The sequence below is a fragment of the Bicyclus anynana genome, chromosome 19, assembly GCF_947172395.1.
Source record: "Bicyclus anynana chromosome 19, ilBicAnyn1.1, whole genome shotgun sequence".
Taxonomy (NCBI): domain Eukaryota; kingdom Metazoa; phylum Arthropoda; class Insecta; order Lepidoptera; family Nymphalidae; genus Bicyclus; species Bicyclus anynana.
The window spans coordinates 13,291,103-13,317,545 of NC_069101.1; the positions used below are offsets into that span (position 1 = coordinate 13,291,103).

The 26,443-nt window shown below is 36.9% G+C and overlaps 2 protein-coding genes across 3 annotated transcripts in view; one reads left to right on the forward strand and one right to left on the reverse strand.

Moving 5' to 3' along the window:
* Nucleotides 1–26,443, forward strand: part of LOC112055216 (rho-related GTP-binding protein RhoN-like) — a 145,148-nt gene that overhangs the window by 88,104 nt on the left and 30,601 nt on the right. For both annotated transcript variants that reach the window (XM_052887250.1, XM_052887249.1), the window contains exon 2: nt 19,865–20,017. In XM_052887250.1, the coding sequence (XP_052743210.1) occupies nt 19,880–20,017 (138 nt within the window). In that variant the 5' untranslated portion in view covers nt 19,865–19,879. The remainder of the gene's footprint in view (nt 1–19,864; nt 20,018–26,443) is intronic.
* On the reverse strand, nt 1,657–7,904 carry LOC112055038 (mitochondrial import receptor subunit TOM40 homolog). The gene has a single exon (XM_052887248.1). It carries the CDS (start codon nt 5,391–5,393, stop codon nt 4,428–4,430), a length of 966 nt encoding a protein of 321 aa, XP_052743208.1. The 5' UTR covers nt 5,394–7,904; the 3' UTR covers nt 1,657–4,427.

Here is a 26,443-nt window from a genome sequence, read left to right on the forward strand (position 1 = left end):
GTCGCCTGTTTTACATAAGTTTATTTACGTTCCGCGCATATCTTAACAAGGATCTGGTAACTTTGATAAGCGTTTTAGCATTTCACGCTTAAAGCGGTTTTGTAACTCTACAAATGCCCGCGATTTTGGTTGCATGGAATTATTTTGGCTACATTTTAATCTATTCTACATGGATACATTTTTTTATATACTCGTTTATTGATTGCAGGCAAATGAGAGTTGTGTTGAGGACTGAGGTCCTGTGTCGGCCTAGGAGTTACTTATTGAGCTTTTCTTTCTTTTCAATAAGTTCTTAGTCGTCACAAAGAACGAAGCAAAAATTTTCGAGATAGTTTCTTAAAGAGATTTGTACTTAAATCATAAAAATATAGTCTTTATTTAAACACATAATAAGGTACCTACTTTGTACGGAACACAAGATGGGCAAGTCACGCATGTCTGTTGTTTTTTTTTTTAATCCGACTGAAAATAGGAGGTTCTGTCTTAAACCTGTATACATGTATTGCATATATTTTTAACCGACTTCAAAAAGGAGGAGGTTCTCAATTCGGTCGGTATTTTTTTTTTTTTTTTTTTTTTTTATGTATGTACACCGATTACTCAAAGACGCCTGGACCGATTTCAAAAATTCTTTTTTTGTTTGAAACGGTATAGTCCCCATTTGGTCCCATTGCCATCATGACAAGATCTGATGATGGAATCCTGGAGAAATTGAGGGGAACTTTCGTACCTTTCCATTTAGTACCTTTAAGAAATACAAAATTATGAAGGTTTAAAATCGATCTGATGATGGAGTCATAAAACAGACGAGGGAACTCCTCGGCGATTTACAGCAGTTACCTTGTGTTTGGGCTTGATTAATTTGTATTAATGAGAACTTTCCACATAGATAGGTTGTGACTGTCATTTAGGGGTTTGGTGATGAAGACCAAGGACAATTAAGGGAACTCCTTAACAGTTTACAGTAACTACCTTGTGTTTGGCCTTGATTAATTCGTATTGCTGAGAACTTTCTACCTAGATGAGTTGTGTCTGTTATTAGGGGTCTGATGATGAAGACCAAGGTCAATGAAGGGAACCCCTTGACGGATTACGGTAGCTACCTTGTGCTTGGGCTTGATTAATTTGTATTGCTGAGAATTTAGTACCAAGATGGGTTATGACTGTCATTAGGGGTCTGATGTATTCTTTTGAGATGAAATTTTACACTAAAAATTGAAAAATAATAAAAATTTTAATAAAAAAAATACAACCGACTTCAAAACCTAAAAACGTACCCACTAAACTAAAAAGCGAAAAATAACATCATAATATGTTCTACCTGCTGATCAGTATGAAGTCGGTGCTTAGCCGGTGTTGTCTCAATTTAAGCCATTTCTGACAGGACCACATGAAACAACACTGTCTGCAAAATCTAAATCTATAAGATATGCTCACATGGCTTGAATTAATACATCACCGGCTTAGCACCGCCTTCATACTGATCAGCAGGTAGAACATATTATGATGTTATTTTTCGCTTTTTAGTTTAGTGGGTACGTTTTTAGGTTTTGAAGTCGGTTGTATTTTTTTTATTAAAATTTTTTCTAAGTCCGTGACTTTCACAAAAATACATACCCAATTTGAATGATTTCATTATATAAATCTTTGTTAAAATACTTTTTGTGTATAACTTCAAAGCAGTTCGTTTTTCCTTGAAATTCTATTTTTTTTTAAATAGAATCAAAGCATGTTGAAACAACAGTACCAAAACTTGCACCAAAATAAAATAAAAAACATTTCATTGAAAAGGCCATCCAAGCCGACCGGGGAGCTCATTAGAAATTGTTTATAAGATATTACAGCAGCGAAATACTGAACAACAATCATCCGACTCTTATTTTCTACCCTCGAAAACCGCGAAGCGACCGCTAAACAAAAAAAAGTTTCATAACAAGCACAATTTGTCGTATTTACTTCTCAGAGATAACAAGCTTGGGTTTTTGAGGTTTATCCCACTTCTGAAACTTTCCAACTCTGTCCCAAATTATATTAGACTGACATAGACGTCGTTATCAAATCAAATTAAATTAATTTTATTTAACCCATTAGAGGTCAAATGAAAAGTACAAAAGATATTTTTAAATAATCTTTACTTACTTATTAAAAAACAAAGAAAAAGGCATGAAATTAAAGAAAATACTGAAAAATATTAGTTTTCATGAAATTACAGGGGTGTACACAACTGAGTACAATGACCGCTTATGTATAAAAATTTTCTAAACACGCTTTTTCAACACAAAGTGTTTTGAGACACTTCTGCTTTACCAGCGCACTCTTGCAAGACAAAGGACACACTGCAGCGGTGTTTCAGTTTTGACGGGAAAGTGACCTATTCATAGTATAGTATCATTACTCGTTTATCGTTACATAACTCATTACATATAAACTAAAAATTAGCAACAGACAAATAAGTAAATAACACCCACCACCACTTTTTACCATGAACAGTAATTCTGTATAACGAGATAGACTGGTCAAGTTCATCAACACCACCCATATTTTTGTTGTAAGTTTGAGATAAATGTGGTATCGTTACATCTGTTTTCTCTCGTTTTTTTGGAACTGCTTCGCTTGACAGTCCCTAATGGTTCTATGGTGTCGTAGTTAGTTGCCATTGTACATACACTATTATCTTTGCATTATCTTTTATCATTAGATGTTGCTGCTAAGTTGTTGTCAACAAGATGAAGGTTTCTTTCTATATCCCGGAACTTATGTCTTGATATAGATTCGGCGACGAATTCCAAGCCTATATCTTCATCTAGAGACCAGTACATTGTTTCTCGATGTATCCAAATATCAAAACTCGTGTCGATTGTTTTGATTTGCGTAAAGTTTGCTATATGATATTTAGCCTCTTAGCTCTTCACGAATCGTATTTTCCTATCACTGACTTGTATGTTAGTACGTTGTAATGTTGAAGTGTATGAAGGGGCACATTTCCACCAGATTGGCATTGGATCGGATTGGCGGGTAACATCTTGTCGTCTTCTTTTTACGCCAGTGGTTCATCATCACTATCGTCGTTACTGCCATCTTCGGGATTCGTAAATACCTCTATAGTGTCAGGTACATCATGCGGCATGAAACACCCTGCTACATCCTCTTCGGCACCTTCCTCTTCATCAGTCAATGCACTTGGATCGGGTGGTATAATAGCAAAATCACTTTCATCTTCATCACTACCTCGTAAAACACCATCAACAGCTTCCTCAAGCTCTATGTAGCATTCTCGAGGTGTAAATTGTTGTTTATTCATTGTAAGGAATATGTAAACTAAACCAGTTATTTTACTTACGTATGTTGTCATTGTACGCAAACGCGTACAGTACAATTTGTATGACCCTAGTTTCATTGTGGTTGCAAATTACTTATTGTATTCTAATTCAAATCTTACTTTGACATCTATTTTCTACAAATGTTATGAAAAAACAAACTTTTAATCGATGGTTATGAAAAAAAATATAATATCATTCACTTACGTGCACAATGTTTCCGTGATGCAACTTCAACTGACACTATTTATCAATAAATGACACACTACCCGCATAATGTTTAACAAAATATCTAAACAGTTTTATAATAAAGTAAAATTATATGATTACCCTAGTTAACTTTCCAAGTTTTACAATCTACACCTATGGATATGTCTGTACTCAGTTGCGTACAGTGACCTCAAATGGGTTAAGCTCATTTTGAATTAATAAATTATTGCCCTTGGCATCTCCTCTGATGCTTAGTAAGTGCACATGCGACAGCCAAAAACGCCGCTACAAGAAACAAGAAGGGGCCACAAAGGTAGCTGAAGCGCGCGATAGTCATTTGTGGCCGGTGGTCAACACTTGTGGTCGGTGGCTACTACTTTTTTAACCCATACATGCAGTATCATAATTGCGCGAGTTGCGTGTTGCGGCATTTTGTGTAGGCGTTTAGTGGCCGGTGCTACAAGAAGTGACAAATGTGTTGTAGCGTGTGGCGGCCACCAGCGTCAACCGTGTGCAATGAGTCCATATAAAATTTATGAAAACTACAGGAAGTATGCCAGTAGCGGCGTTTTGTGGTTGTGGCCGGTGGCCCGTGTGCGGAAGCCCTTACGATACATTCTAAGATCTTAAGGCTAACTCGGAAGAGGTAGAAGTTTATTCTTCCATACCTCTGATGGTTTTTATGAATGCTACTTTCAATAGATTCAGGGCATAAAATGAAATAACAAAAAAAATCTATTCAACAAATTTTAATCACACACCCTCAAAACGGTGTCACAAAACGTGCATTAACAATAATAAAGCGTTAACTAAAACTTATGTATACTTATATACAAACAAATATTACTACAAAAACGTACACAATGTATAACGATTAATTTACAAGTGACAGGGGGTAGTTTAAAAATCCAAATTGAAGCCGAAACCCAAACGGACTCGCTTCTGCCGGTCAATGAGCGTGCTAGCCATCAATCGTATTACCCGCACGTCATTATGCGACTCCTGGAACACAATGTCCCTTTCGTACGTAAAACCTCCGCATTTCTGCGAATCCACAAACATTTTCAACTCTGAACCGTTCTCGAAGCTTTTGTGTAACGCCACACCGACGGAAGCGGGCAGGTCTTTATTGCCCTCATTAAAAATGGTCGCTATCCGTAAATCTGGACTGAACTTTTTGTATATGCACACTTGAAAACCGACTCTGCTGAGAGTCGAAGACAGCGTGAAGGACGACCGTTCGTATCGAGCGCTGAAAGACAACTGCGGTGATATTGGATGAGACAGAGGTCTTATGCCGAATTCGCTGCCCACACTAAGCTCCGGCCTGATTTTGTACATCCACTGCGCTACTAGACTCAAGGTTATAGGATCGACATCTTTCATAGAGCAAGAAATAGAACCGATAGACTTATCGCTTTCTTTTTCAAAGACTATCTCAGTTTCTGAAGACACGACGTCCTTTATCTTTGACGTTAATCTCATTTCGAAGTCATCCGTCTTCTCCTTATACGTCGCTATTGCAGATCCCGTCGAGTCTATCAATAAGCCGTCATCGACGTTTTTATTATCAGTTTCTTTGTACAAAAGATGGGAGTAGCACTTGTAGGATTCCTTAGTCTTGCCGAAGCTGTAGTTCTGCATTAACTTGACTTTGTCCATTATCTGGCGTAGGATGACAAGTTTAGCGCCAACAAAGCACTTTGGGAACACACTCTTCGCCTCCAAGTGGACATCACTTAACCTTGTCAACGTCGCCTTGTCAAATTCGAAGAAGAACGGCTCCTTTTTCTTGGGCAACAATTTTTGGAGGCTGATTAGGATATTTCCAAAGTCGTCTTTTAACAGTGATTCTTTTAAATCCATTTTCTGTTTTGCTTATTTTTTACATTTATATATTTTGGATTTAACAGGTCTAACGTCAGTGACCTGTCTGCGATTATTTTTAACTGCGCATTTGACGTTTGGCCAGTTACACGCATTAAGTCTAATTATATTTCGTTTGTAATTAATATCTCGTTGGTCGAGTCACACGAGAAACCTGGAGACTGTGTTAAATTGTGCAACATAGCAAAGGATATGAAGTAATTGGTTCATACATATTAATTGTATCAAGTTCCAATTACAACCACAAGTTTGTGTCAACACAGTATCGTGTGTCTAGGAAGATAACTATTATTATTAAACGACCTTGATACTCATCTCTGGTGATTAGGTTTCCGGGATATAATATAATATTTTGTGTTATATAATATTTTGTAGTAATATTTCTGAATAATAATAATCTTTTACTATCTATAGTATTACAAGTACCTACCTATCCAAGAAAAAAACATTTTAACTGCTTTAAAAATAAATCTATATAAAATATATTAATCTCAAAAAAACCTCTACTACTGAAGCTATTTGGCTGAAATTAGGAATGAAAATGGATTTTACTCTGGCTTAACACTTAACACATAGGCTACTTTTCATCTCACAAAAATCCATGGTTCCCGCGTGAAAATGAATTCCGCGCAAGCGTCCGCTACTATACTATACTAAAAATAACAGTCAAATAGGTATTTAATCAATTTTTTAAGTCTCATGTAGTGTTGTAGAGACTTAAATAAGTGTTACCAATAACCATACCCTTCAAACTAATAGTGATACTATTAGTCTGAATGATATATAGCTATAGATACTAAGTACTTAGTAGTACTTAGTACTTAGTAGTAGATACTAAGTACTTTCAGATTGCGCGACCCTTAGATATATTAAATAGAACTAAGAAAGCTGTTAAAATGCCATCAATAAAAGATAAGAAAAGTGTCGATAGCAAATGAAACAGGCTTTGCGATGATAAATAACATCGGAGTCAGCGGAAGGACGTAAGTCATCAATAAGATAGTGCGATGTGATCGAGCTGAATTGGTGTAGTGAAATTTACTTTACGATTTTACTAACAGTAGCAGTTACCAGGGACATTTCGTTTGTTATCAACCCATATTCGGCTCACTACTGAGTTCGAGTCTCCTCTCAGAATTTACATTTACTTAGACGAGGTTACTACGCTATTGATGAGTTCCTTAACGACAAAGGTGCTTGGAGGCCATTGGATCAGCTTCCACCTTCACACAGGAAATAAAACTATAAGAAATTGTAATTTAATTGATATCAAATGTAAATTGTAATACTGTATGACTTTTTCAAAAGAGCAACTGTTGAGTTACTTGCCGGTATCTTCTCAGCGGAACCTGTCTTCCGAACCGGTGGTAGAATCTTTACAAATAGTCAACTGACGTGTCAAAAGTGCTTGTAAACTGAGCCTACTTGAAATAAATGATTTTTGATTTTTGATTTTGATTTTGAATTAGAGGGGTTAGGCTAATAGTCCACCACGCTGGCGCAATGCGGATGGCAGACTTCACACACGCAGATATAATTAAAAAAAATCTCTGGTATGCAGGCAGGATATCACTGTTTGAGACACGTGATATTTAATTCCTTATAATGCACACAACTGAAATGGGAATCTGGAATGGGAGGCAGAGGTCATATCCCCTAGGCTGTCACAGTATACTTTGTGAATGTGAAAAATTACAACCACAAATCTGATTTTTTCTGATTAGCTAAAGTAGGATATTTAAAATCAAGTAATACGAGTAACCTTGTCGGAGCAGGCGAGGTGTTTATTTACGAGTAGTTATAATTTGTGCTATAAGACCGAGCGACATTGTCACCCTGTAACATAACGACATTGTCTTTTTCTACTATATACAAATAAGTCAGGTTTTCCTTCCTGACGCTATAACTCCAGAACGCACGGTCCGATTTCCACGGTTTTGCATTCGTTGGAAAGGTCTCGGGCTCCGTGAGGTTTATAGCAAAGAAAATTCAGGAAAAGGTAGGGTAGGGTAGGGTAGGGTTGAGTAGGGGGTAGGGTAGGTGTAGGGTAGGGGTAGAGTTGGGTAGGGGTAGTTGAAAGTTTACATCGAGTTTCACGCGGACCGCGGAAGTCGCGGGCGTCCGCTAGTCCTATATAAAAATGCTTGTCAGAGGCACATTTGTTCGCACTAGTGCAATATCTCAATGATAAAATATAGTTGTTTTCGGAATTATGCACCGCTATGTGTAATGTAATGATGAAAAAGGACTTAAGAAGAAGTTAAAACATTAACCAAACAAAAAACACACTACTAACTCTCGTGACATTATCTTAGGCTAGATTTCGTATTCCACAAACAAGCAGTGTCAAGCTAAATGTAATCCTCTCGATATGTTATTATTTTTGACGGCCTCCGTAGCGCAGTGGTATGCGCGGTGGATTTAATGACGGAGGTCCTGGGTTCGATCCCCGGCTGGGCCGATTGAGGTTTACTTAATTGGTCCAGGTCTAGCTGGTGGCTTCGGCCGTGGCTAGTTACCACCCTACCGACAAAGACGTACGATGTCGTGTAGAAATCGATAGGAGCGTGGATTTTCATCCTCCTCCTAACAAGTTAGCCCGCTTCCATCTTAGATTACTATCAGGTGAGATTGTAGTCAAGGGCTAACTTTTAAAGAATAAAAAAATAAAAAAAAATCCTTACAATTCGTACAGCGTAACTTGCCAGGAATGCCACCCTGTAGGTATCCATTTCCCGAGTGACGGCTCCTTAATTTTCCAGCATTGCCTTTTAATCCGGGCACTGGTGGAGAGTAATTTATTATTCTCGTCGGCAATTCGCCACCTGTCCGCGTCCGCTCTCCCGGGGAAACCCCTTTTTAAGCCAATGCAATCAGTGGCCACTATAGAAAATTGGTGTAAACTATACTTATCTTAAAGAAAAATCTTCTTTATGAAATCAAATATCACGTGTCCCAAACGGTGAAGGAAAAACATCGTTAGGAAACCTGCATACCAGAGAATATTCTTAATTCTCTGCGTGTGTGAAGTGGATTATTTCCTTGGCCTATGTTATATTGACCTATTGGCCTTACCCCTCTCATTCTGAGAGGAGACTCGAGCTCAGCAGTGAGCCGAATATGGGTGGATAATAAGATGAGAATGATGATCTTTATCTTGTTCTTGAACTTGCTTCTTTATCCTCCCTTTTTTACCGATTTCAAAGCAGCAAATACAATTTTTAAAAATGTTTTCATCCCTATAGTGAGTGGTAGGGAAAACAGAAGCTACGGCAGCGGAGAAAAGGCTACGGAACCCTAAAAATATATTAAAAAGACTGTAGAACAAAACTCAACTCAACGGAAAGGAAGAATGAAAAACGGGTGGGCCAAGACCCTATCACATTAGGCCGCCGGCAAATTTCGTCGAATTGCCACACATTAAAAGTTTCAGGATTAAAAGGTGCCCCGAATTCCTCCACCGCTTAGGGTCCTGGAACTTGCTCTGTTTAAATTGATTATTGCGAGATAACGAAGCAATAAACTGCTACTAATGTAACCCGGTAGGCGACGCGGTAAGAGATATTACTATCTAATGATTTTAAGGGGTTGTCTCAGTAATAGGAGGAATAAGTTTCCTAATAATTTTCAACTGCCTCTTTTGCCCATTGCTCCCCTCATACGCAGACGAATGCAAGGTAGAAGGAGGTGCCAATATGTGTACGTACTCCCGCCTAAATTCAGAGCGCACAAAGACTAGAACATGGTGACAAACGTTGTGACAGTAGAGTATACAAGCAAGTGATCCTATGATGTCACCAAGTGACGCAACCGGATCAGTCTGCTGCGTTTTACTGGGTATTCCGTCTCAGCGAGTCCCACATACCCTTTCGGAAGGAAAGGGAAGGGAAAAATACATTTGCTAGCGAAAAAAAAAAGTGGTTAACCTATGTGATTTCTGAAATCTTTAGTTCAATTTCAATTTCCTGGGTTGAGCTTTTCTTACGTTTTTTTTCTTAAAAAATCGCAGTGTGAAATTGGGAAGCTGGTGGCGCTTCATTGACGTGTCTGATGATGATGAGCACGTTAACACATTCGCTGCGGTACGAGGTCAATTGACCTTGTGCGTCTAGCGTCTTCTCTTGAAGACGCTAGACGCACAAGGTCAATTATTATTATTATTAGGAGATCGATTGACCTCGTAACGGACCACATAAAGACCACGCACCAGAGAAAAGTACAGAAAAATCAGTGCCACAACGAACGTGTTAGACCGTCGATTTTGGTCGTTATTTTTAACATCTAACAATGATCGTCAAAGAGTCAACCATCCAATAATATCCCTAAACTCGCCAATCCGTAGTGAAACAGTGTGACATAAGCTGTAATGTTAAACTATACTGATGATGCTTCATGGTTGAAGGTACAAGAGCGCTTATTAGTCTAACACTTCTAGAACCAAAACAATATTATTAAAAAGCTACATATTGAGACTATCCAAAAGTTCCCCGTACGCCTATTACAGTACAGGGTTGTTGGAGATATCAAAACGCATTATCCGTTGTAACTTGTACACGCCTATGTACCGGATATCCGCAGTCGGCCATCTTGGCACCGCTCCAACGAGATGATGTGATACCAACTCCTGTACTACTGAAATGCTATTTCACGGTACAAATTCAGTGAAAACTAAACGCCCTGTCAAACTTTCGGAATAACAACGTGTTACAGAATACTAGGTATGTACGAGATTATAAATGTGAAAGTTTTAATAATTGTCACGAATAAACTGCTAATGAATGGAGTATAAATGTGATTCATCAACAATCTGTATCCATCCACTGCTGGATGTATGCTGGATGGATGTTGGACATAGGCCTTTCCGAGAGTCACACAACTGAAAAGTTGAAGGTGCATGCCCCGTGCCGGATTCGAACCCACACCCTCCGGAATCTGAGGCAGAGGTCATATCCGCTGGGATATCATGGCTCTCGTTACTCTCGTACCTACTAAGAATTCTTTAAAAGCAAATTCCACTAAAATTGTACACGTTTGCAATAGGAAAACGGAACTTAAGCTATTTTTAATGTTTCCTAAGTGATCGCCTAACTACAAGCAACATTAAACGACATAAGAACGCGTAAAAATCGGTAAATATATTACTTTCAAACGGTTACCCCCTTTGTTAACGGTTTGTTGCGTCCTATGGCGGAGTGGCCTTCGAGATCGTAATGTGATTTAATGCTTATATTGCGTTTAGCCTTGGTCCGCCTCGGGATATCATGCCTCGACGAGCTTAGAGAAAACGGCTTATTAAATACCTACATATTAAACATATAGACTTACAGATATGAAACTAGCTCGCTAGCTTTGGGCCTCATGAGAATGCTCAAAGTCTCTCAGCGAGTGGAGCAAGCTATGCTATCGAGTCAGAAATGAATAGAAGAAGAAGAAGAAGAAATACTTTATTGCACACAAAAATACAATTATAAAATAAAACAATAAAAAGATAAATTAAACTTAGCATGCAAAGGCGGCCTTATTACTAAAAGTAATCTCTACGAGGCAACCCCTGACGAGAGAACTTGCGAAGAAAGAGCGGGAAGGTGCAATACAATATATGTAATTATATATATAAATAATTAAATAAATATAATATAATATATACGTAAATATAATATTAAAATTTACATATGTATTACATAACATATTACAACTAAAAATATATAATATATAATATATACTACATAAATAATAAATAACAATAAAATAAATACCTTGAAAAGTAAAATTTTAATTCAACGACAAATAACGTCGTTTCAAACGAAACTTAAAAATGGCAAGAATGAATAGATCTGCAGTAAAACTAAATTTATCGACATAGCACAGCGAGTCGCGAAGCTGAAATGGAAATGCACGGGGCGGCATAGTTTTAATGTCGTCGGTCCCTTCACGTGGTTGACCAGCACTTCACTTTCCGGTGCGGAGCCACAATTCCAGCATCTCTGGACCCCAACGTCCACCGGCTCTTAAACGGTTTGTAGAAAGCAACTGGATGCTAGTGGCTGTACAAGAGTTTTTTCTGCGGTTTCCTGTGTTTTCTTCTGTTGACGAATGGAGAAGGTTTTTACGTGACTCTGGCAGATAGCTGATGTTATAAGAAGAAACAAACGCTATCCTCTTATTCTAATCCCCGTAGATAGTCTCGCGGAAACGGGAACTACACAGGTAAAACTTCAAAATCATGGATTTCTCGGATAAATAGGTATGTGTTAATCCAGCCAAATAGGTTTAGTTAAACTTTCGTTTGTAATACTAGTAGGATAACTAATAATAATCGTTGAAAAATAGATATCACACTGTCTGTTCGTCATCATAATGTAACGAGAATTATGCCATTTCGGCTAAAGCATATTAATATGATCTTTTACGTAGCAGGCACTTTATTCGTACTCGTTTATACTCTGAAAATTACAATGCCTTTTATTGTTTAACCTCTGTTCCGCTAGAGCCGGTACATCATGGCTCGGTGAGTTTAAAGAAAACATACTGCTTTAATACACGTCGTTTACGTGAGACGAACACTTATCATTAGTATGTGAATAGTAATGACAAGTAGGTTAATGACAAATGAGATGAAATCGTTGACAAATAAAGTTGATGACATAGTTGCAGTAATGTTATGACGTGATGAACTGCCTCTTTTTCTCTGTATTTAGCTGGTTCAGCTACTTGCAATCAATTCCCGGGTTCGAAACTCAGGTCAGGTCAACAAAAAAATATACATTACAAAGATTTTTCTTACAAGAAAGAACTTAAAACGGGCTAGAGTTGGGAAGTTGGCGGTGTTAGTACATCCCCGTGCCTCGGAGAGCAAGTAAAGCCGCCGGTCCTGCGCCTGATATCTCACCGGTCGTGTCGGTCTGCCGTCCCATTGGGCTAAGAGAGCGAGGGAAAAAAGTGTGCACCTGTGCTTGCACACACTTGTGCACTATAATATCTCCTGCAAACTTGGTTAATCTCACCATGTGATTGACCCGGTGGCCGAAAAAAGAAAAAAAAACAATTCGATCAGGAGCATATTATGGTTGTGACTAGCTGACGCCGCGTGGTTTCACCTGCGTGGTTCCCGTTCCCGTAGGAATACGGGGATAATATATAGCCTTCCTCGATAAATGGGCTATCTAACATTGAAAGAATTTTTTCAAATCGGACCAGTAGTTCCTGAGATTAGCGCGTTCAAGCAAACAAACAAACTCTTCAGCCTTATAATATTAGTATATATAGATAAAGTTTGTGACTTTGTAAGGTTGTAGCGGACAATCTCTAGATCTAGTTAGTGAACTGATTTTGAAGATTCTTTTACTAAGTGAAGCTGACAATTAATTATTACGTGTCTCAAACGGCGAAGGAAAAACATCGTAAGGAAACCTGCATACCAGAGAATTTTTGGAATTCTCTGCGTGTGTGAAGTCTGCCAATCCACATTGGGCCACCTTGGTGGACTAATGGCCTAATCCCTCTCATTCTAAAAGGATACTCGAGCTCAGCAGTGAGCCGAATATGAGTTGATAATAATGAAGTGCAGCTGCGGGATATAGCTACTATCATAAATAAATAATAATAATAATAAATAAATATACTTAAACAATACACATCACTATCTAGCCCCAAAGTAAGCATACAGAGTAGCTTGTGTTATGGGTGCTAAGATAGTTGATATTATAATATTAATATACAATTATATACTACATATAAATACTTATATAATGTATAAATACACACAGACACTGGAAAACACTCATGCTCATCACACAAATATTTTCCAGTTGTGGAATCGAACCCACGGCCGTGGATGCAGAAAGCAGGGTCACTACCCACTGCGCCACGCGGCCGTCAAGTCATAAATACATAAGGATCAAATGTTGTATAGCTTATATAACCCGCTCATGTTTCTCCGAATACTTCGAATTATCGGTTTTTCTGCGAACCGTCCAGAGGGACTTACAGTTCATATTTATTGTTTGAAAACAAACAAAACAAAATGGAATTCGATATAATATAAAAGTTTAAATCGAAATGTGTGTGTTTTTGTCGGGCGGATCCCGAGAGTCGACAATCGGGATGCTGATACCAAATATCGTTTTCTTAGAGCAAAAATATTTACCTCAATTTCTTATAAAGAATACTTTCTATGCAAAGGCTAATAAAATTTTATCAGATTATTGAAACTTGTGCTGGAATAATTTGATTCGTGTAGCCTTCACTATGTATTCTGGTACACTGAGATAAAGAGAATTCCTTGATTTGTAGCTAATTATTTATTATTAAGAAAACTCAACGGCGTTACTAAATAAAATAATACAAATTTCCTTATAAAGAATCCAATCACAGATTTCCCATAGTTAGATATGTGTGTTTATATGTATTATGTGCGCGGTGAGAGGATATATCCATGTGTGTATGTGTGTGTGCGTGTGTGAATATGTGTGTGATAATATCATACCACTTACGACCTAATCTATACTAATACTAATTCTATACCAGACCTGATCTACTCGTAGCTCAGGTCTGGTTCTGCTCTAGTCTCGTCTTGGTCTTACCAAATTCTACGTTCCAGTATAGCGTCGAAACTAATCATTAATATTGGTTGAGTAATACACCCTTACAAGTATCACGCTAATATCAGAGACCGCATCATCACTTACTAACATCAGCTGTAGCCAAGTTACAAATTAATTCTATTTCTATTAACGCTAACGCTTCGAAAGTTAAAAAATGTATGGCAATGACATATTGGATTGATAGGTTGATCACGTGGCATACAGGTAATCTATATGTATACTCTATACTATAATATATAAAGCTGAAGAGTTTGTTAGTTTGATTGAACGCGTTAATCTCAGGAACTACTGGTCCGATTTAAAAAATTCTTTCAGTGTTAGCCATTTATCGAGGAGGGCTATAGGCTATACATTATCCCCGTTTTCTTACGGGAACGGGAACCACGCGGGTAAAACAGCGCGGCGTCAGCTAGTTCCCATATATTTTTTTAAATTTTAGAAGCGTTAGCGTTTGTACCTACCTACACGTCGCGTCGTGCGACGGTATAGAAGTTTTCCCAAGGATGAAAATTCCATTAATTGTCTTGACATCTGTACAAATTGTTCATTAACATTTTCTATTTCTTGCATATACTTACAATTGAGATTAAGAATATTTCATTTAGACTCCTACGTCACTTTACATCCAATAAGTGTCGCCGCACACGGGCCACATGCGACAGCCACAAACGCCGTTACAAGAAGCAAGAAGGGGCCACAAAAGTAGCTGAAGCGCGACAGGCACTTGTGGTCGATGGTCGACACTTGTGGTCGGTGGCTGCTACTTTTTAACCCATACATGTGATTGTAGCGTGAACGGTGTGCGGCGAGTCCATATAAAATGTATGAAAACTACAGGAAATATGCCGGTAGCGACGTTTTGTGGTTGTGGCCGGTTGCCCGTGTGCGGGAGCCCTAAAATCGCAGACAAACGCTAATCTAACGTTATATTAAAACGAAACACACCACTTACAAACTGTAACAGCCTACAAGAAATAAACGTTCAACCTATCTCCATTTTACATCTATTTTTCCGAGAAAACGGGCGCCCTTTCCCATTTTCAGCTTAATACAGGACCCCTGATAAATAATCCGAACAGACACATTACTGGAACCTGGCATCGTATTTATTGAAGATAATGTTCTAACTTTCGCGAGGCTAGGATAAACAAGCTCTTTTATTTTTATGGATAATCCCAAAATCTCGCTATAATATTGTTTGATATTACGGTAAATCCTTTTACTTTGTAAAATTAATTCTAATAACTCTTGTTAAGGAGAAAATAAGATAAATTTCAAATCTTTTAAGAGCCACCTTAATTCGCAACTATATTTTTTTTATCTACCCGCGATCACAGCTTGTTTTTATAATACAATTATGAACATCTGATTATTTATTTTATTTTAAGCTCCAATGTTTTAAAACATTATATATTATTGATAGCAATCGGTACAGAATAAGCACAATTAAAATAAAGTAATTCGCATTAGATCAGCATGGTGGGTAAAGTGGGAAAATATAAGCCCTGACTTTTAAAATATACAAACCTTTTTGCAAGTTTTAATCAATGAAATTATTTTTACGGCCTGTGAAGAACACAGAAAAGTCTACACAAATAGGAATCAACTTGTTTATTGTTATCATAACGCATATATTTAAATTTTTTAATTAAATATGTTCTCTAGTTAAAAATTATAACTCGATAAATATACGCGTAAATGCGGTACGCTCCAATTTAATTAAAACTATAAACTACTCGTACATGTGTGAGTTCTAAAACTGTTACGAGAATATTTCATATTATGCGGAATATTATAAACAAAACGCTGTTTCATTTTATTATTTTTATTTTACTTCATAGTTCAAGTTAAATTGAAGTTTTTTAAGCAGACTCTGAAGTGATTACAAAAAAAAGAAAACTAATGTCGAACAAAGGTTACAACATTATTCACAACATTTGTCAGGACAACTTAATTAACAAATCAAACTGTAGCCAAAATAAGACCCTAGAATGGCAGAGAATGACCTGGAGTGAAGTCACGCACATGTAAACGTTGTGTGTAGGGTTAAAGACGCCTTGGACTGTTAACAAACACTCCCCTTTGCCACTCAAGTCACTCTCCCCGCCTATCACAAGTAACCCATAAAGAATTACACAACAAGAGATGTAGACGGTTCGAACGCCACGAGCACACTGAAGCCGTTCGTACCGCAAGTCGTTGCAACGCGGCGATAACAAGTTGAAATTCGTTTATAATTATACTACCCCATGCCCCGCGATTTCAAACATTTAGTCCCCGTCCTCGTAAGAATACGAGGATAAATTATAGCCTATGACACTCGCAAATGACGTGGTTTTCTAGTGGTTCTTTTACCACTAGAAAACCACGTTATTTGTTTGTTAGTTATTTCAAAATCGGTTCAATAGATCCACAAACTTTAACTCTTTATAATATCTATTAGTAAAGGTTACTTTCTGAAGTAAAATTTAACGAGCATTTTCTTGTAAATACAATTTTGTGAAATCTGATATGCAGGGAGTTTCATTTTTTTTGTAGTTTTCGAAGCGTTAATGAGTAGAAAGAGAATGGACTGTGTAACATAGCTAGATGTGTTTGCATGTAGTGACTCTATTTTTAGTTCAGGAATATTATTTTACTGAGTACCTATACCAGTTCCAATAACTAGCTTGTGAGTTAAAAAGTTACATGATTTTTTTTGTCTGTTTTCAATATCACTAACATCATTCTTATAGCGATCGATAATAGTTCAACATTATCACCAAGCCTGCTAACCCGTATTGGATTAGCGTGGTGGGTCTAACCTGCATATCCCCACCTTATAGTTCTTTATTATAAGGAACTAGCGTATCTTTTTTTTATTGTAGTGTAAGATATTAAACTGCAATAAATGAAGAACGTCGTTATTCCATATGCCTGTCATGCAATAAACCCAACAAAATATTTTAGTACATATTACTTTGCTTACGGAGTTTTCCAACTTTCCCACTTTATTCTCTCATTGATTTTTCTCAGCATCCGTGGCCCACGTTTGGTTAGGGTGACCATGAAGTTATTATTCTTTACAACAATGATGCTTAGAAACTATTGTATCAGTTTTCATTCGCAATTCTTATCCATAAATACATCACGACAATTATAAGAGCAGTAAAATTATTGTTTTGAATTGTTTTTTTATTTTATTTGTTTAAACATTTTATGACATTTATCTAGATAAATAACCAACATCAAAAATTACTTCTCCATCTCCAGTTTTGAATTTATTTGATTGAGGTGAAAAGTCATCTAATGTCATTATTTTCAGTGTAAAAGTGAAACAACTCTATACATACATTATTTCATAGATGGCGTTACTAGTAGGTACTTATTTTAATAGGGAATTAAATGCTAAACATTTATTTATTTATTTATTTAATACTCTTTATTTGTACACCACAAATAATAAAAGGAAACAAGCAAAACAGAAACATAAGAAAAAGTAGAATACAAAAGGCGGCCTTATAGCTTAGTAGCGATCTCTTCCAGGCAACCTTAGGCTTAGGAACTTATTAGGACAACTGTAGGTGGTGTGTACGTAGTAATAATGTACATTATACATACATACAAATAACTACACACTAATACATAAACCCTATTACACAAATTATATAATAATTTAATTTATTCACACAATTAAAAACAAATTAAATGAATATTATTAAATCTCTTGTCTAATGATAACGTGGGACCTTATATAAAAAAATTGAACTTTTGGTCACCCGACACGGGATCATAAAAATAATTTTGAGTCATCGCTACTTGCGTACAGATTTACGACTCCCCCGGAGATTTTATCTTACTTTCTTATGTCCTATTAGCAGTGAGCTGTGGACTGGCGTACAGATCATTTAATTTCTGCGGCCATTTTGTTACGTACTTGTACGTCTTCTATTATACTCGCTCATAATGTTCATACTACTTGAAGTTAGCGAACTACTTTACCCGGTTAGAGCGACCATTTATTGATGCTTTGTATGGACTGTCCTAACGCTGCTACGAAGTGGATTTAGCTACTTTTGACAGTGTAATTTTTGACACAATTGTCTGTAATCCAATCAATGTGGTGAAAAAGTTAACCATTTATATATTACTAGCAGAACTTCACAGTTTCACCTGCGTAGTTTCTGTCCCCGTAGGAGTCAGAGGATAAAACATAGCCTTTAGTGTAGCTTCCAAACAGTGAAATAATTCTTCAAATCGGTTTACTAGTTTCAGAAACTTAATAATTCGAAAAACAATCAAATCGTTCCTCTTTATAATATTAGCAAATATATACTTCGTTGTTTATTTATTTAAACCACTTTATCGTACACATATTAAAATATACACAGAGCTTAAAACTAAATAACAAACAAAAGGCAACCTTATTACTAGCAGCAACCACGTCGACAGGTTTCCTTAAAGATAGGCGCCTCCATTTTATAAGACATCGATACGTCCATATGATTGAATACTACCCTGTTTCATACTCGAACATAATGAAAGTCGTGTTGTCGTGAAAACGCAATTGATTCTAATTAAGAGTTATCACTGTATTACTTATTATTAGCAACTAAGAGCAACTCTAGACCAGATTTTTTTGCTACCTCTCTTCTGTATAATGCTTTCCTTAAGGCGTTCTTAAGTATAAGGAAAATCACATCAAACTGACGACGTTTCAAAAGATTGTTAATTACCCTACATGAAATAAAAGAATTTCAATTTGAACGGTTAAACATTTTTCCAATTTATGAGATTGCATGGTAACCCTACACGGAAAACTCGCAATAATAGAGAGATAAGTCGAAAAAAATGGGCCCAGCTGAAATAAAGTGTGCAAATATATTTTTATATTATGACAGTAATATACATGAGGTTAAAGCTATGAGCTTTATGTCCTTTCATGTATAAACATTTATTTTTATATCTGTGTAAACATTTGGATCGAATGAAACTTAACATTTTTTTGAAATTTTTGATTTTTACAGTGGGCTATTTTCAAAACCAATATGACTAAAATACACGTCACGATGTATTTAGTGAAGATAAAATAACATATTGTAGACCAATAGTAGCGAATCGAAAATGTCGCTATCTCTTTCGTTCAATCACAACGAAAGAGAGAGCAATATTTTCGGTTCAGCCCCTTTTGGTCGACTATATCTCTTTACGAAATCGTCGTCGTAGTGCGCGTCTTAGGGCCCACTGTCAAAGAAAACAAAAAAACTATAAACCTTACACTAGGTTTATAGTTTTTTTGTTTTCTTTAAATCTTCTCATATCTTCAACCAATTTTCGGTAATTTTATTCAAATGATAGATACTTAAGAAAAAGAAAGAATAAGTAATAAGTGTAGTTATTAGGATAAGTTATCTAAAATATTTTATTGTATTCTTTCTAAACAGAATAAAGATGATAAAGAATAAGTCTTTACAAGCAGCGTAGTGAAGCCGGTGAAACCCATAAAAACGTCACACGTCTCCTTGGCATCCGTATATACAAATTTAATCATATTTTGTATTTAAAACAATAACACTAACAACAATTACGTAAATTAATATAATTACCAACCAATAATAATTAATAATTACCAACAAAAAATACTCCATCTTAGTTTTTGTAACAGTTTTTAAAATATTTAAAAACATAAGACGCTATTTTTCTTGAATAATATTGAAAATTACTGATGCGACGCTTCGTGTCAAAATGACTCGAGAATTCGTTTTTGAATTATGTATTTGGAGCGGCTACGACACTGTCATGTTCCGTCCGCTATATCTGCCTATTATTGTTTAATCTGTGTTTCTAACTACAGATTACTTGTTACAGATTGAAGCGAGTGCCATGTGGTCCGGCAAGAAGTGTTCGGAGGGCGGCGCCGGCACTCCCACGGAGGAGGAGATCAAAGTGGTGCTGGTGGGAGACACGCAGTGCGGGAAGACGTCACTAGTGCAGAGATTTGTGTCCGACACCTTCCTTGAGGTAAGCACTGTTATTACTATTTATTATCATGGTCGTCTTTGTCGTCTTTGTCGTCGTCGTCGTCTCCTTGTCGTCTTGACAAAAAAGTAATACTGGAAAAGCAATAATTACCTAATGAGTATTCGGATTAAAATCAAACTCTGTATAACACGCCATTACAGCAGCCAATTGTAGTGTTGCAATTACTCATTTAAACTCTATAAACGGGAAAGAGAATTACATTTAACTAGCCTCCTTTATATATTTACTAGCCGACGCCCGCGACTTCGTCCGCGTGAAACTTGATGTAAACTTTTAACTACCCCTATCCTACCCCTACCCCTACCCTACTCCTACCTACCCCTACCCTACTTTTCTGGTTGGTTTTTTACACCTTGTGTCCGAAATACCTAAATATCTTACGGAACCCTATTTTTTTCCAAAATAAAATTTAGCCTATGTTACTTGTAGATAATGTAGCTTTCGAATGGTGAAAGAATTTTTAAAATCGGTCCAGTAGTTTTTGAGCCTATTCATTACAAACAAACAAACAAACAAACAAACAAACATACAAACAAAGTTTTTCTCTTTATAATATTACTATAGAAGTATAGATGACGTTCATTATTTGATCATTATTATCAACTATCTATTTATCGCTTTGAAAACTCTGGAATAACTAATTTCTGTGTTTCTTTATGCTGTATAAAAGGACATGCTGTCCAGTTTCACATCTACTTAAGTTAAAGTTATTGCTAAACTAAAAACATTTCTTGTACAGTCAAGTATGTGATAGCGTGAAGTAATGTCAAATGTTACGGTTAAAAAAAATGTGAAATTTGATTATGAGATTATTTTTATTATTCACAATTAATAAAAGTAAAAAAAAAAAAAAAATTATTTCAAGTAGGCTCAGTATACAAGCACTTTTGATACGTCAGTTAACTATTTGTAAAGATTCTACCACCGGTTCGGAAGGCAGATTCTGCTGAGAAGAAACCGGCAAGAAACTCAACAGTTGTTCTTTTTTTTAAAAAAATCATACAATAATACATTACAATTTATGACAACATTACAATTTCTTATAGTTTTACTTCCTGTGTGAAGGTGGAAGCTGATCCAATGGCCTCCAAGCAACTTTGTCATTAAGGAACTCATTAATGGTGTAGTAACCTCGACTAAGCAAATGTTTTTTAACACATTGCTTAAAGTTATGCATTGGCAGGTCCATCACCGTCTTGGGGATCTTGTTATAGAAGAGTACACCCAAACCTACAAAAGATTTTTTTACTCTTTGGAGACGAAATGCAGAAATAACTAACTTATGCCCGTGTCTAGTAAGACGTGGGTTTAGAACTCCTTTTCGTTTGCACAAATTAATATTTTGTCTTACATAGATTATGCTGTTATATAATAAGACGTACCTCAGTATTCAGAAAGATGTATGATATCTATGATCATAACCATTATCAATCAGCGTAATTTAACGGCCCTCTACGGCCAGCACCTGTAGCCAAGTGTCACGTCGATTCTCTTTCTACCATCGCAAACGCTTCGAAAACTAGAAAAATGTATGGGAATGACATTTGCTCTCGATAGGTCACGTGACCAAGATCTGTCATCTCCATACATTTTCTAGTTTTCGAAGCGTCTGCCGGGGCTGGGCTCACTCTTAAGCGGGCTACAGATCTCCAGTTTTAGCTGAACATTTAATCCTACTAATATTATAAACGCGAAAGTTTGAATGTATGTTTGGATGTTTGTTACTCTATAACGCCGCTACTACTGAAGTGATTTAGCTGTAATTTGGAATGGGAATAGATTTTACTCTGGATTAACACATAGGCTACTTTTTATCACGAAAAAATCTATGGTTTCCCTAGATTTGCGAAAACTGATGATTTTGATGATATGAATGTTTCACGCCTCAACTACTGAACCGAATTAGCTGAAATTTGGTATTAAGATATATTATAGCCTGGATTAACACATAGACTACTTTTCATCCCGGAAAAATCCATGGTTCCCGAGGGATTTGTGAAAAACTAAATTCCACGCGGACGGAGTCGCGGGCGTCCGCTGGTCATTAGATAAAATTGAAACTACCTCTGAAGGTCTGTACCTCGTACTACAGGAGGAGGGAATATGGAGCTTAAATCCAACAGGCTGTTCCATTGGTGGGCTTAGTACACATGAGGTAGATGGATACCGGCGCTTTGTAAGACGTGTTCGTTGCGTGCACTACAAAGTGTTCTGACATACAGACAATGGTTTTCCACATATCATGGGTTATCTAATCGCACTTACATACTTACTAAGAGCATCAATTATGACTATAAAAAGTTTTTCATATTATACGTTATTTTTATACCAATTTAACTTAACGAAGTAAAATGATCAATTTAATCAAAGCTTATTTAAAAAAAACTTACCACTATAAATCTCGATATTTCCTCGCTCTCGATGATCCACTTTTTTCTGGAGCAACAGAGTATCTGAATGCAAAATTCGTTATAAATTAAAATAAAGTCGGTCAGCAAAAAGTCCACTTAACCGAAGTGGAGCACTCATTAAAGTGTAACTCATCGGTTCACCGCTAAACTTTGCGGATATTGTGTGTCGCTACAATGCACTTTGAAGTTCATTTGGCAGATTGATACATGGTTCAATAGGCAATGGACTTTTTATGTGACCGACACGGTGTCCCTCCATATAAGATAAATGAAGTGTAGACCCACCACGCGAGTTGTGTACTTTGATGGGTGATAATGTTTGCTCTTGCAACGATTATTATCAGATGTTCTTATTAATCAAAAAGCGAGCTATGCTTGGGGTTTCTCTGCGTGATCGAATCAGAAATGAGGAGATCCGCAGACGAACTAAAGTCACTGATATAGCTCAGCGAGTCGCGAAGCCGAAGTGGCAGTGGGCAGGCTACATAGTTCGAAGAGCCGATGGACGTTGGGGTCCCAAGGTGCTGGAATGGCGACCCCGTACCGGATAGCGCAATGTTGGTCGACCCCCCACTAGGTGGACCGAAGACATCTAGCGGGTTGCATGGAACCGCTGGATGCTGGCGGCTCGAGACCGTTGTGATTGGAAGTCCATGCAAGAGGCCTATGTCCAGCAGTGGACGTCCATCGGCTGACAATGATGATGATGATATAATGTCACAAAGCTTGCTCAAAAGATTAACGCCATGTGGAATGGATTAACCATTACAGTTCCGATAGTCGTTTTAGTCAATGGGCTTAAAAGCTTCGACCAACTCCAAAAATTATGGTTTGACTTATGGATCAAGGATCATATACAGAAGGACCTTCAGTTCTTGAGATGGCGTGAATTATAACGTTCCTCACTATGGAGCCCTTCCCACCGGTTGCTTGGACACTCAAACGTCACACAGGGAAGGTTGGCTTTTTCTGTAATGTTTAATAATGTTTTGTATTCTAAATGGAATTTTATAAACATGTTCAAAATTTAAAATATGTACATATAAGTATTTGAGCAAAAAAATATCCGAAACCGATGGATATATACGGTCGAATTGAGAAACCTCCTTTTTTTGAAATCAGTTAATAAATGCTTTTCAAGGATAGAGTGTCGTAATTTACCTGACTTTGGTCAATAATGACGTAAATTCATATTTGTAATGTAAGATATCGAAATTGAAATCCCATAGCATTTCAGACTTACATAGATCTGATACAGCTTCAGAGTACAACTCCCTGGGTATTACTAACGAACTTAGTAAGTACTAAGTTTGAATCTAAGATTAAGTAGCATCAATTCTGAATCTATACGTAGTTGAGTAATCCCGTGAAAGCCCAGTGGATTGGACCTCTGCATCCGATTTGGAGGGCGTAGATTTGAATCTGGTCCGGAACATAAACCTCCTATTTTTAAGATACGAGCATTTTAAGAAATTTAATATCACGTGTCTCAAACGGTGAAACGGTGAAGTAAGTAAATATAATATATATATATATATATATATATATATATATATATATATATATATATATATATATAATATAGAAAACCTGCATACATGAGAATTTTCTTAATTCTCTACGTGTGTGAGTCTGCTATTCCACATTCATTGGGCCAGCGCGTTGAATTATTAGCCTAACCCTCTCATTCTGAGAGGAGACTCGTGCTCAACAGTGAACCGAATATGGATTGTTAATGATGATGATAATGATAGGTTCAATAGCGTAGAATAAAAAATACCTAAATAATAGACACGTAATAATTTTAAAGTAAAAAAAAAATATGATAAAATATTTTGCTTCCCTAAGAAGTTGTAAAGATATAAAATAATGTAGACATTGAAATTTCACTCTGTACTTTAACTATCTTCTCAGAAGAAAGACATGTGTGGCCCAAAAAAGTTCTTAACATAATCTCAAGTTGTTTTTGGCTTAAGTGATTCTGGCAACAGGAATAATGGTTTTTTCTGCACGTCCTAAAACAACATCCCGCGGCGAGACGCCTCAAACATGGTGTGGGTTGTAATATATGAAGTTAATGGGTATTCAGCGTTGAGCGGTTCCGAAAATATTGATATTGAGGGTAAAAGGTATAGTTAGTCCTTTACTTCGTTTGGCTCTATAAATATAACCGATCATATAGGCCTATCACGTAAACATCGAGGCAATCTAGCTACTCAACGTTACTATACAGTGATAAGACTTAAACGAACCAAACCATTTGAGTTAGTGTTTAGTGACTAGTGATAGTGTAGTGTTAAGTGCTACATAGAAAATCACGTGAACAAAGTGACCTAAAGACGTAATAGTTACTGAAAGACTAAGATTAAGTTATTGGACATTATCTTCTTCTTCTTCGTCGTTACACTCTTGACAGAGTGGTCGTGGTCGTCATTTGGGCGCGGTGGCAAGCCTCACTATCCGTCGCCATTCCTCCCGCAGTGTGGCTCTCCTAGAACATTCGTGGAGCGATCCATGGAGAGCGGTTTTTACTTGGTCAGTCCAGCGCATCTTAGTAATAATAAAAGTTTAGGTTATAGTTAAATCACTAATTAGTCACATAAGGTAAAATTAGTACTTTACAACAGAGAAAAAAAGGTCCTTGATATATGTAGAATAAAATAAAGTAGAGTAATAGTTTATTTACCCACATACAATTTTAGAAATAACAAAGCTATAAAAAAATTGCGTTGTGGGCAAAGAAGGCCTCAGCACGAAGCCAGCTTTGCCGCAGCTTTTCAGGCGAGATCTTGTGTCCGCATAGACCTACAAGCGACAATAAGCCCTCATTCGCACGAGAGCTTTTTTAACGGACGTTAAAAAAGCGTTCTATTACAACAAATGCAATATTTTAGAATTTAAACTATCGTGAGTGTTATTCATATTAATTGATTATGAAACACGGCTAAAACTCACGTGATATTACGTCGGAGTATGCCCGACTAGTTTCGAACCCATGCGGGGCCCTTAGTGAGCTGGTTCTTGCATCGCAAAAATGCATTCCCAAGTATATGTTCACACGACATCGTTTTTAAAACACGACGCTTTTTTTCGATGAATCGTAATATTTTACAACGTTCTCACGTTGTAAAACATTACGATTCTATCTATGTCTCTGTTAATTAATTGATGTTATTAAGTACTCCTTACTAACACATTTGAAATAGTTATTATTATGATTAAGTAGTACTTAGATAATTTGATTAGCTGCTATCCACGGAAAACCGACGAATCAGACTACAACATTCAGATGCAAAATTGTAGAGTAGGTATATTATGAAATTAGACTAGTTGTTACCAATCATTATACATTTCTGCATAGTAATTCATTCTTCTTATTTCGATTGAATAAGAAGCATGAATTACATAATATATAAAAGCGAAAGGTCACCACGAAATCTCGAAAATTGCTTGACGTAACGAAATTTGGCAGGGAGGTTGTTCATAGTAAGTAGACATTCGCTAAGAACTAATTTTTCGACAGGGCCGGATTAAGGAGCTCCAAGAAAGACAAAATCGCGGGTGTCCGCTTTTTTGATTGAATTTAAGCAAATGCTGTTACTTAGAACTTAAGAAGTACCTATTGCTTGAATGAGGTCGCTCATGCCGCAAATCGAGAATTTCGTGATTTCTGCTCCAAGTTACGGATTAAGTGTGTTTAGTACCCAGGCTGCTAGTACTTAGTATTTGATCTATAAGTACTATAGATAAATCTGTATAGAGATTTTGGTACCTCCTTTATTAAGAGTCCCGGTTATTATCATTCATCATCATCATCATCATCATATCAGCCGATGGACGTCCACTGCAGGACATAGGTCTTTTGTAGGAACTTCCAAACATCACGATACTGAGCCACCTGCATCCAGCGAATACCTGCGACTCGCTTGATGTCGTCAGTCCACCTGGTGGGGGGTCGGCCAACACTGCGCTTACTAGTGCGGGGTCGCCATTC